The 12,419-nt window shown below is 42.2% G+C and overlaps 1 protein-coding gene across 1 annotated transcript; it reads right to left on the bottom strand.

The window, feature by feature from the left end:
* Positions 1-2,268: 2,268 nt before the first annotated feature.
* Positions 2,269-11,184, bottom strand: ret2 (Retinol-binding protein II, cellular). The gene is made up of 4 exons (NM_001146482.1): positions 11,063-11,184; positions 4,335-4,513; positions 3,446-3,547; positions 2,269-2,758 (listed from the first exon to the last, which is right to left on the bottom strand). Exons 1-4 carry the CDS (start codon positions 11,133-11,135, stop codon positions 2,705-2,707), a joined length of 408 nt encoding a protein of 135 aa, NP_001139954.1. The 5' UTR covers positions 11,136-11,184; the 3' UTR covers positions 2,269-2,704.
* Positions 11,185-12,419: the final 1,235 nt, after the last annotated feature.

The following is a 12,419-nucleotide window of genomic DNA, read 5'->3' as shown; positions in this document are numbered from 1 at the left end:
GAAAATTTGTGCGCAGAACTGAAAAAGCGTGTGCGAGCAAGGAGGCCTACAAACCTGACTTACAAACCAGCTCTGTCAGGAGGAATGGGCCAAAATTCACCCAACTTATTGTGGGAAGCTTGTGGAAAGCTACCCGAAACGTTTGACCAAAGTTAAACAATTTAAAGGCAATGCTACCAAATACTAATTGAGTGTATGTAAACTGACCCACTGGGAATGTGATGAAAGAAATAAAAGCTGAAATAAATCATTCTCTCTACTATTATTCTGACGTTTCACATTCTTAAAATAAAGTGGTGATCCTAACCGACCTAAGACAGGGAATTCTTACTAGAATGAAATGTCAGGAATTGTGAAAAACTGAGTTTAAATGTATTTGGTTAAGGTATATGTAAACTTCCGACTTCAACTGTAGGTCCTGAATGGCAGGAAGCTTGGCCCCAGTGATGTACTGGGCCGTTCGCACTACCCTCTGTAAATGCTGAGATGCCGAGCAGTTGCCATACCAGGTGGTGATGCAACCGGTCAGGATGCTCTCGATGGTGCAGCTGTAGAAACTTTTGAGGATCTGGGGACCCATGCCAAATCTTTTCAGTCTCCTGAGGGGGAAAAGGTTTTGTCGTACCCTCTTCACGACTGTGTTGGTATGTTTTGGACCATGATAGTTTGTTGGTGATGTGGACACCAAGGAACTTGAAACTCTCGACCCGCTCCACTACAGCCCCGTCGATGTTAATGGGGGCCTGTTCGGCCCGTCTTTTCCTGTACTCCACGATCAGCTCCTTTGTCTTGCTTACATTGAGGGAGAGGTTGTTGTCCTGGCACCTCATTGCCAGTTCTCTGACCTCCTCCCTATAGACTGTCTCCTCGTTGTTGGTGATCAGGCCTACCACTGTTGTGTCTTCAGCAAACTTAATGATGGTGTTGGAGTCGTGTTTGGCCACGCAGTCTTAGGTGAGCAGGGAATACAGAAGGGGACAAAGTACACACCCCTGAGGGGCCTCTGTGTTAAGGATCAGCGTGGTAGATGTGTTGTTGCCTACTCTTACCACCTGGGGGCAGCCTGTCAGAATGTCCAGAATCCAGTTACAGAGGGAGGTGTTTAGTCCCAAAGTCCTTAGCTTAGTGATGAGCTTTGTGGGCACTATGGTGTTGAACGCTGAGCTGTAGTCAATGAAAAGCATTCTCACATAGGTGTTCCTTTTGTCCAGGTGAGAAAGGGCAGTGTGGAGTGCGATTGAGATTGCTTCATCTGTGGATCTGTTGGGGAGGTATGCGAATTGGAGTGGGTCTAGGGTGTCCGGGAGGATGCTGTTGATGTGAGCCATGAGCCATGACCAGCCTTTCAATGCACTTCATGGCTACCGACGTGAGTGCCACGGGGCAGTAATCATTTAGGAAGGTTACCTTCACTTCCATGGGCACAGGGACTATGGTGGTCTGCTTGAAACATGTTGGTATTACAGACTCGGTCAGGGAGAGGTTGAAAATATCAGTGAAGACACTTGACAGTTTGTACGTGCATGCTTTGAGTACACGTCCTGGTAATCCGTCTGGCCCAGGGGCTTTGTGAATATTGACCTGTTTAAAGGTTTTGTTCACATCGGCTACCGAGAGCGTTATCACACAGTCATCCAGTACAGCTGGTTCAGACCAGAGTTCAAACCATGCTGGTCTTGCAAGAAGCACGTTCCAAACAACTAAGCAATCACATACTTGTGTCATAACAATTAGAATGTTATACGCTCCCAGCTCTATGCCTACGATGCTTTATGGTTGAAGTGTTCTACTTTAAATCGTTTAACTGCACCCTTTGTTGAGGTTTTCAAATCTGTCAGGTCTTGATAAGAAAGCCTGGGTGGTGTGAGGAATACTCTCCCAATCTTGTATTCAAAGTCCACACCTCCTCACTGTTGCATGTTGAAAGGTTCCGTAGACCTGGTGTTCTGTCATTGATAATCACTTAGATCTGTCCCTGTGAAGTAGTAGATAAGGTCGCAGGCCTTCACAACCCAACTGAACATCATATACTGTACGCTATTCATATATGTCTTCTTCTGGTCATCTACTGTACAGTGTACAATGTATTCGATTGATTTGCCAATTTACACATAGTTCTGTTCTCTCACAATGACGCACTAATTTGAGAAGCTATGTTATGTTTTTAAAAGTTCATACTGTTGTTTTTATTTGCAAGTACTGTCAACTCTGGTCAATATACACCCATATAAATATTAATTTAACTTAAAGTCAATGCATCCCATCTGCTTGGGTTGAATTAAGTATTTATTATTAAGTACAATCACATCATAAATACATAACATAATTATGCAGGCAGAAACACATGTATGTAATGTTCTTCTTGCTCTTTTGCACCCCAGTATCTCTACCTGTACATTATCATCTGCACATCTATCACTCCAGTATTAATGCTAAAATGTCATTTTTTCACCTCCATGGCTTATTTATTGCCTTACCTCCCTAATCTTCTACATTTGCACACACTGTACATTGATTTTTCTATTGTGTTATTGACTATATGTTTGTTTATGTGTAACTCTGTGTTGTTGTATTTGACACACTGCTCTGCTTTATCTTGGCCAGGTCACAGTTGTAAATGAGAACTTGTTCTCAACTGGCCTACCTGGTTAAATAAAGGTGAAATAATAAAAAAAAATATACAAAAATTACAACAAATACGGTTTTAGGGTTTCTTCTTGAACACTTGTTTGCAGACTTTGTCTTCAACATAGATGTCCTGAAAGAAAAAGAGACGGAGAGAAAGACAATGAGACAATCACATAACATGTAGTCTGCATCCGAACCGGCACCTTATTCCCTATACCAGGGATGTAAAGTCATTCCATGGAGGGCTGAGTGTCTGAGGGTTTTAGTTTTTTCCTTTCTATTAATACCTATACAACCAGGTGAGGGGAGTTCCTTACTAATTAGTGACCTTAATTCATCATTACAAGGGTGGAGCGAAAACCCGCAGACACTTGGCCCTCAATAAAATGGGTTTGACATATGTGCCCTATATAGTCCACTTCTGGTAAGAAGTAGGGCCCTATAAAGGGAATAGGGTGCCATTTGGCATGAAGCTCTATAGGGATTATAGTATTCCTTCTCTTTCTCAGAGCTGGAAATCAAGATTGACTTTACAACTTCCACTGTACTGATTGACATACGGAAGTACACCTTCTCACTTTATTATCATGAAAAGTCCAGAGTGTAAATCTGAATGAGGATATGTATAAAAACTGAAGGATTGATAGCTGTCTGTCTCTTTATCTCTCTTCTCAGAAATGTACTAAATGTATAGAGCTTCTGTTGTCTTAGGTATGAAGAATCTGTAACGTTCTGTATGTTCAGGTTGAAGTCTAGGACATTTCTTTCTCTCTCTTTTCTGTGTCTAAACCCCTCCCCCCATCTGTCTTGCTCTCACCAGGTGTAGCAGGTCTCCTTCTATCCATTGCTTCCAGCCACGATTGGCCTTCTCTCCCTTCTGCACAGCCACCAACTTATCTCCATCCCAGGTAACCAGTGTCTGAAGAACACACACACACACACACACACACACACACACACACACACACACACACACACACACACAGTTAGCTTACCATGGACAAGCATTTACCCAAATGTCCCACAGCTAAGATATCAGGCTGGTATCATAGAGGTAACATAGTAAACGAAAATACGTGAAACTCAAATTTGTATATATTACATTTGGTATGGTTGCATAAGACAGAAGGTTACTTAAGGCAAAAACAAAAGTGGGGTAGTTGGTCAGGGTGGATGACGTGAACATCTAGCAACCCAAAAGTTGTGTGTTCTAATTGTAATTGGTAACATATCATACACATTTTAATTCAGAACATATCATACTAAGTGGATGATGTATATCCACAAATTAAAACATACCATACCAAATGTAACATATCATACTAATTTGGGTATCCCGTATTTTCGTTTACTATGTTACATCTAACCCTGAGTCCAGGCTGAAGATATGTGTTTATGTTTCCATAAAGCCAGGGTCAACAACCCACAGCAGTGCTTATGGCTGTCTCTTGAATTCTAATCTGAGAGAGACTGGACCAAACCTTTTAAGATGCTTGGATTGTGGGCTATGTGACCATACAGTATGCATTAACAAACTGAGAGTCAAGGGAAAGCAGGAGATGAAAACCTATAAGAAATGTAAATAAAAAATGGTGGAATAGAATAAAAGGAGAGAACATGATGGAGAGGGTAAAGGTTAGGGTTTGGAACCGGTTAGGACGGAGTGCAGTAACACTCTGACGTGGTCATAGTGGTTGTGGTCCTACCTGGATTGTCCTGTTGTCCAGTCCCTTAGTGACCTCCTCAAACTCCTCCCCGACGGTGAAGTTGACCTCGTAGTTCCTGAAGGTGCTCAAGGTCTTGGTCTCAAACTTGTCTCCGTTCTGGACGATCACCTTGGTCTGGGTCAGGTGGGCAGCGATCTTACGGGTTGCAAAGTCAATATCTGGAGGAAACACAATGAAACAACAATGTCAATGTTTAAAGATGCTCTGCACTTTCCAAGACATAGACTGACCAGGTGAATCCAATCCCTTGTTGATGTCACTTGTTTCATCCACTTCAATCAATGTAGATGAAGTGGAGGAGACAGGTTAAAACAGGATTTGTAAGTCTTGAGACAAATGAGACATGGATTGTGTATGTGTGCCATTCAGAGGGTGAATGAGCATGACAAAATATTTAAGTGCCTTTGAACGGGGTATGGTAGTAGGTGCCAGGCGCACTGATTTGAGTGTGTCAAAAACTGCAACGCTGCTGGGTTTTTCAGAATGGTCCACCACCTGAAAGACATCCAGACAACTTGACACAACTGTGGGAAGCATTGGAGTCAACATGGGCCAGCATCCCTGTGGAATGCTTTCAACACCTTGTAGAGTCCATGCCTGAAAAATTGAGGCTGTTCTGAGGGCAAAATGGGGTGCAACTCAATATTAAGGTGTTCCTAATGTTTAGTACACTCAGTGTATACTGTAAACAGGATAAGTATGAAGTATGAACTTCTTAGGGCTAGGCGTCCCGCTAGCGGGACAACTTCCGGTGAAACAGTAGCTATTACAGTGAAAGCATGCCAAGTGATTGTTTGAGGACGGCGCCCCACATCAAAATATTTTTCCATCGGCCCAGGTTTCATAAATTCACAAATAGCGATTAAATATTCACTTACTTTTTGAAAATCTTCCTCTGATTTGTCATCCAAAGGGTCCCAGCTATAACATGTAGTGTCGATTTGTTAGATAAAATCCTTATTTATATCCCAAAAAGTCAGTTTAGTTGGCGCCATTGATTTGAGTAATCCACTCGTTCAACATGCAGAGAAAGGAATCTGAAAATCTACCCCTCAACTTTGTTTCAACAAGTCAAAAAACGTTTCTATTTACTCCTCAGATACCCTAAAATGTCATCAAACTATAATATTTCTTACGGAAAGAAGTATGTTCAATAGGAAACCGATTTTACAGGTGGGTCTTGTCTTCATGGCGCGCGCAAACACGAATTTCCAAGACTGTGTCCCTGTACTAAAACTGATATTTGCTATTCGTTTTGGAAGTTACAAGCCTGAAACCTTGATAATAGATTGCTGACACCCTGTGGAATCCATAGGAATTGCCTCCTGGGAGCTAGACTTGAGTATGCCCTTATACTTGCCATTGTAAGAGCATGGTCTCTCTCAAAAACAAAATTCCGGATGGTTTTTCTTTGGATTTTCTTCTACCATATCTATTGTGTTATATTCTCCTACATTATTTGAATGTTTCTACAAACTTTAAAGTTTTTTTATTTTATATGCATACACTGGCTTCAGGGCCTAAGCAACAGGCAGTTTACTTTGGGCATGTCATTCAGGCGGAAATTGAGAAAAAAGGGGCCGTGCCCTAATTAAGCAATAGGGCCCGAGGGGGTGTGGTATATGGCCAATATACCACAGCTAAGGGCTGTTCTTATGCACAACACAACTATTGCTATTATAAACTGGGTGGTTCGAGCCCTGAATGCAGATTGGCTGACAGACCGTATATCAGACCTTATAGCACGGGTATGACAAAACATTTATTTTTACTGCTCAAATTAAGTTGGTAACCAGTTTACAAAAGCAATAAGGCACCTCGGGGGGTTGTGGTATATGGCCAATATACCATGGCTAAGGGCTGTTCTGTATCCTTAAGAACAGCCCTTAGCCGTGGTACAGGTGAAGTCAGAAGTTTACATACACCTTAGCCAAATACATTTAAACTCAGTTTTTCACAATTCCTGACATTTAATCAGAGTAAAAATGTCTTAAGCCATTTAGGATCATCACTTTATTTTAAGAATGTGAAATGTCAGAATAATAGTAGAGAGAATGATTTATTTCAGCTTTTATTTCTTTCATCACATTCCCAGTGGGTCAGAAGTTTACATACACTCAATTAGTATTTGGTAGCCTTGCCCTTAAATTGTATAACTTGGGTCAAACGTTTCGGGTAGCCTTCCATAAGCTTCCCACAATAAGTTGGGTGAATTCTGGCCCATTCCTCCTGACAGAGCTGATGTAACTGAGTCAGGGTTGTAGGCCTCCTTGCTCGCACAAGCTTTTTCAGTTCTGCCCACACATTTTCTATAGGATTGAGGTCAGGGCTTTGTGATGGCCACTCCAATACCTTGACTTTGTTTTCCTTAAGCCATTTTGTGACAACTTTGGAAGTATGCTTGAGGTCATTGTCCATTTGGAAGACCCATTTGCGACCAAGCTTTAACTTCCTGACTGATGTCTTGAGATGTTGCTTCAATATATCCACATAATATTCCTGCCTCATGATGCCATCTATTTTGTGAAGTGCACCAGTCCCTCCTGCAGCAAAGCACCCCCACAACATGATGCTGCCACCCCCGCGCTTAACCGTTGGGATGGTGTTCTTTGGCTTGCAAGCCTCCCCCTTTTTCCTCCAAACATAACGATGGTCATTATGGCCAAACAGTTCTATTTTTGTTTCATCAGACCAGAGGACATTTCTCCAAAAAGTACCATCTTTTTCCCCATGTGCAGTTGCAAACCGTAGTCTGGCTTTTTTATGGTGTTTTGGAGCAGTGGCTTCTTCCTTGCTGAGCGGCCTTTCAGGTTATGTCGATATAGGACTCGTTTTACTGTGGATATAGATACTTTTGTACCTGTTTCCTCCAGCATCTTCACAAGGTCCTTTGCTGTTGTTCTGGGATTGATTTGCACTTTTCGCACCAAAGTACGTTCATCTCTAGGAGACAGAACGCGTCTCCTTCCTGAGTGGTATGACGGCTGCATGGTCCCATGCTGTTTATACTTGTGTACTATAGTTTGTACAGATGAAAGTGGTACCTTCAGGTGTTTGGAAATTGCTCCCATGGATGAACCAGACTTGTGGAGGTCTACAATTGTTTTTCTGAGGACTTGGCTGATTTGTTTGATTTGAAGGTAGGCCTTGAAATACATCCACAGGTTCACCTCTAATTGACTCAAATTATGTCAATTAGCCTATCAGTTGCTTCTAAAGCCATGACATAATTGTCTGGAATTTTCTAAGCTGTTTAAAGGCACAGTCAACTTAGTGTATGTAAACTTCTGAACCACTGGAATTGTGAAATAATCTGTCTGTAAACAAATGTTGGAAAAATGACTTGTATCATGCACAAAGTAGATGTCCTAACTGACTTGCCAAAACTATAGTTTGTTAACAAGAAATTTGTGGAGTGGTTGAAAAATGAGTTTTAATGACTCCAACCTAAGTGTATGTAAACTTCTGACTTCAACTGTATATTAGCCATGTACCACAACCCTCGGGCCTTATTGCTTTATTATAAACTGGTTACCAATGTAATTGGAGGAGTTGAAAGTAATATTTTGTCATACCCGTGCTATACGTTCTGATATACCACGGCTTTCAGCCAATCAGCATTCAGGGCTCAAACCACCAACCAATTTCATATAGACTCTCTTCACCTTGGTTGGACAGTGAGGTGTGTATAGTATTCTGTTTTATTGTGTTCCCTTGTGCATTAGCCACCAGTCCCACTCTTCAGTTATGAGACTGGAGCTCAAGTTCTAGAATTACTATTCCACTCAGACCAGCTCTGTTGACCATCTCATTTACCCTTTTTAAAATGGCCTTGTACCAGAAATAGAGCTGAATAAGTTCAACTGTGAGCCTGCACTGCATTGCATTGGCCACAAAGTGTAAATTCAATTCCTACCCATCTCTCTTTTTGATGAAGCTCTTTTATTTACCCATCCAAATATGTTCTCCCTCCCTCTGTTTCCATATGGCTCTAATTATCGATCTGTTCATGGAAATGAGAGAGCGCCACGGAATGAGACGCCTTGGATTTGGGATTTTGGGGATTTGTTGGGTTGAGCGGGAGGGAGTTATAACACGGAGGGAGTTATGACACGGAGGGAGTTATAACACGGAGGGAGTTATGACACGGAGGGAGTTATAACACGGAGGGAGTTATGACACGGAAGGAGTTATAACACGGAGGGAGTTATGACACGGAGGGAGTTATAACACGGAGGGAGTTATGACACGGAAGGAGTTATAACACGGAGGGAGTTATGAGACGGAGGGAGTTACAACACGGAGGGAGTTACAACACGGAGGGAGTTACGACACGGAGGGAGTTATGACACGGAGGGAGTTATAACACGGAGGGAGTTATAACATGGAGGGAGTTATAACACGGAGGGAGTTATAACACGGAGGGAGTTATGACACGGAGGGAGTTATGACACGGAGGGAGTTATAACACGGAGGGAGTTATAACACGGAGGGAGTTATAACACGGAGGGAGTTATGACACGGAGGGAGTTATGACACGGAGGGAGTTATAACACGGAGGGAGTTATGACACGGAGGGAGTTATGACACGGAGGGAGTTATAACACGGAGGGAGTTATAACACGGAGGGAGTTATGACACAGAGGGAGTTATGACACGGAGGGAGTTATAACACGGAGGGAGATATGACACGGAGGGAGTTATGACACGGAGGGAGTTATGACACGGAGGGAGTTATAACACGGATGGAGTTATAACACGGAGGGAGTTATAACACGGAGGGAGTTATAACACGGAGGGAGTTATAACACGGAGGGAGTTATAAATTGCAGATAAAGTCATGAATAATAAAAGACTTGTGGTTTATCAACGCCATGCTGAGTGGATGGATGAGGGCCTTCGCTTTCCAGCGACATGCCGACGCCTCTTGGCAGAGCTTGGGATGGGATTTTCTATTCTCTTGAATGGGGACGATAAAAATGCTTAAAAGAGTAAATCAATATTTGTTCGACGTGGTAACAAGCGGGAGCCATTCACACAAACATTGGAGGTTAAGTCGCCATGACAGAAGCTCAATAAGTAACTGAAGCAGCACCACATCATCCTTTCACTCTCTCACAATCTCACTCACTAACACTCTCAAATAAAGTATTTAAACTAACATTGTCTCTGACATCCCCCTCTCTATCAGACACACTCGTGCACACACACATAGACATATGCACACACACACACACACACATACACACACACAACACACTCTTTCTCTGTCAATTCCCTCTCTCCTCTCCACTCCTTCCTTCCCTCCCTTCCTCCCTCTCCACCATCTTGCTCTGCATATCTAGTATCTCTCTCTGCATATCTAGTATCTCTCTGCATATCTAGTATCTCTCTCTGCATATCTAGTATCTCTCTGCATATCTAGTATCTCTCTCTGCATATCTAGTATCTCTGTCTGCATATCTAGTATCTCTCTCTGCATATCTAGTATCTCTGTCTGCATATCTAGTATCTCTCTGCATATCTAGTATCTCTCTCTGCATATCTAGTATCTCTCTCTGCATATCTAGTATCTCTCTGCATATCTAGTATCTCTCTCTGCATATCTAGTATCTCTCTGCATATCTAGTATGTCTCTCTGCATATCTAGTATCTCTCTCTGCATATCTAGTATCTCTCTGCATATCTAGTATCTCTCTCTGCATATCTAGTATCTCTCTGCATATCTAGTATCTCTGCATATCTAGTATCTCTGTCTGCATATCTAGTATCTCTCTGCATATCTAGTATCTCTCTCTGCATATCTAGTATCGCTCTCTGCATAACTAGTATCTCTCTGCATATCTAGTATCTCTCTCTGCATATCTAGTATCTCTCTGCATATCTCGTATCTCTCTCTGCATATCTAGTATCACTGTCTGCATATCTAGTATCTCTCTGCATATCTAGTATCTCTCTCTGCATATCTAGTATCGCTCTCTGCATAACTAGTATCTCTCTGCATATCTAGTATCTCTCTCTGCATATCTAGTATCTCTCTGCATATCTCGTATCTCTCTCTGCATATCTAGTATCTCTGTCTGCATATCTAGTATCTCTCTGCATATCTAGTATCGCTCTCTGCATAACTAGTATCTCGCTCTGCATATCTAGTATCGCTCTCTGCATATCTAGTATCTCTCTGCATATCTAGTATCTCTCTCTGCATAACTAGTATCTCTCTCTGCATAACTAGTATCTCTCTGCATATCTAGTATCTCTCTCTGCATAACTAGTATCTCTCTGCATATCTAGTATCTCTCTCTGCATAACTAGTATCTCTCTGCATATCTAATCTCTCTCTCTGCATATCTAGTATCTCTCTCTGCATATCTAGTATCTCTCCCTGCATATCTAGTATCTCTCTCTGTATATCTAGTATCTCTCTCTGCATATCTAGTATCTCTCTCTGCATATCTAGTATCTCTCTCTGCATATCTAGTATCTCTCGCTGCATATCTAGTATCTCTCTCTGTATATCTAGTATCTCTCTCTGCATATCTAGTATCTCTCTCTGCATATCTAGTATCTCTCTCTGCATATCTAGTATCTCTCTCTGCATATCTAGTATCTCTCTCTGTATATCTAGTATCTCTCTCTGCATATCTAGTATCTCTCTCTGTATCGCATGTCCCTATTTTCCAACAGACATTAGAACAACAGCTTACCAATGGCCTTCATGATATCCTCAAAGTTCTCGTTGGTGACCATCACCCATTGTCCATTGAAGTCTGCAGGCATCTTGGCACCGGCCGGGTTTGTGTTACTGTATATGCCCTGTATCTGTCTGTGGGGAATTTGCTCACACACACACACACTGCAAGAGGTAGTCAGATTCTATGGTACCAACCCTTTATATACAGCCTGTTTACGTGTGGAACTAAGGGGCAGGGTTCGCCTGATAACACTCTCTATATTTCTTAGAGAAGGGGCAGGTGTGTGTGACTGTATGTGTGTTTTACGTGTGTTTGTCCGTCTGTGTGTGTGTGTGTGTGTGTGTGTGTGTGTGTGTGTGTGTGTGTGTGTGTGTGTGTGTGTGTGTGTGTGTGTGTGTGTGTGTGTGTGTGTGTGTGTGTGTGTGTGTGTGTGTGTGTGTGTGTGTGTGTGTGTGTGTGTGTCAAGTGTGGAGGCACTTAGCGTCAGCTAACCCACTGCCTCTTAACAGGCTAGCCGGATCCCTTGTTCATTGTAATGATGCAGAAAGGAAACAAGATGGAGAGCACCAGCTAGAGCAATGAGAGCTAGTTCCCCTGTCACCTGTCAACGCAGACACTAAAAAGCAATGCTGAGGAGAAGGTCAGAAGGTCGTTTCTCTCTTCTGAAACAAGAATAAATATAGACTAGGTTTCCAGTTGAAACACAGAATATACTGAGTGTACATTTTACTATTTTCTTCATGTTAAGACAGAAAAATAATGGGAGTCAAAGCAACAAACTGGCATTTGCATTTTCTATCCTGGTTGCTAGATGTGTAGGTGCTTTAGCCAACTCCTATGCTTTAGCCCAGGGAAACTGGCTAAAGTATTACAGATCTGGCAACCAGGCTCGATACAATCTGCAGGGAAAGTAAAAAAAACTTCCTGTACATTTTCCCAGATTGTGATTGCATATTTGCCAATTAACTCTATATCTGTAAGTGGTTTGTGGTTATATTTGCCTTGACTTTAATTCTTCCTAATGAATTACAATAACCTACCGTATTTCTGACTTGAAATCCCTTCTCATAATCAATGTTGATTAGTGTATTTGTGTGTGTGTGAGAGCGAGAGAGAGAAAGAAAGAGATAATGAGCTGATTACTTTGTTATCTGCCACATATGGCTGATATCTCTAGGATGGTCCCATAATCTGCTGCATGAAATCTATCATATCAGCAAAGGAAGGGGGGGACAGAGAGGAACACCGGAGGGACAGAGAAAGAGAGAAAAAGAGAGAGAGGGACACAGAGAGAGAGAGGGACTAAGAGAGTGAGAAAGGGAGAGAGAGGCAGAGAGAGAGAAAGGGACAGAGAGCGGGACAGAGGGAG

The sequence above is a fragment of the Salmo salar genome, chromosome ssa20 (assembly GCF_905237065.1).
Source record: "Salmo salar chromosome ssa20, Ssal_v3.1, whole genome shotgun sequence".
In the NCBI taxonomy this organism is placed as follows: domain Eukaryota; kingdom Metazoa; phylum Chordata; class Actinopteri; order Salmoniformes; family Salmonidae; genus Salmo; species Salmo salar.
The sequence above is the reverse complement of the archived record's forward strand: the minus strand, read 5'-3'. Positions and strand labels throughout refer to the sequence as shown.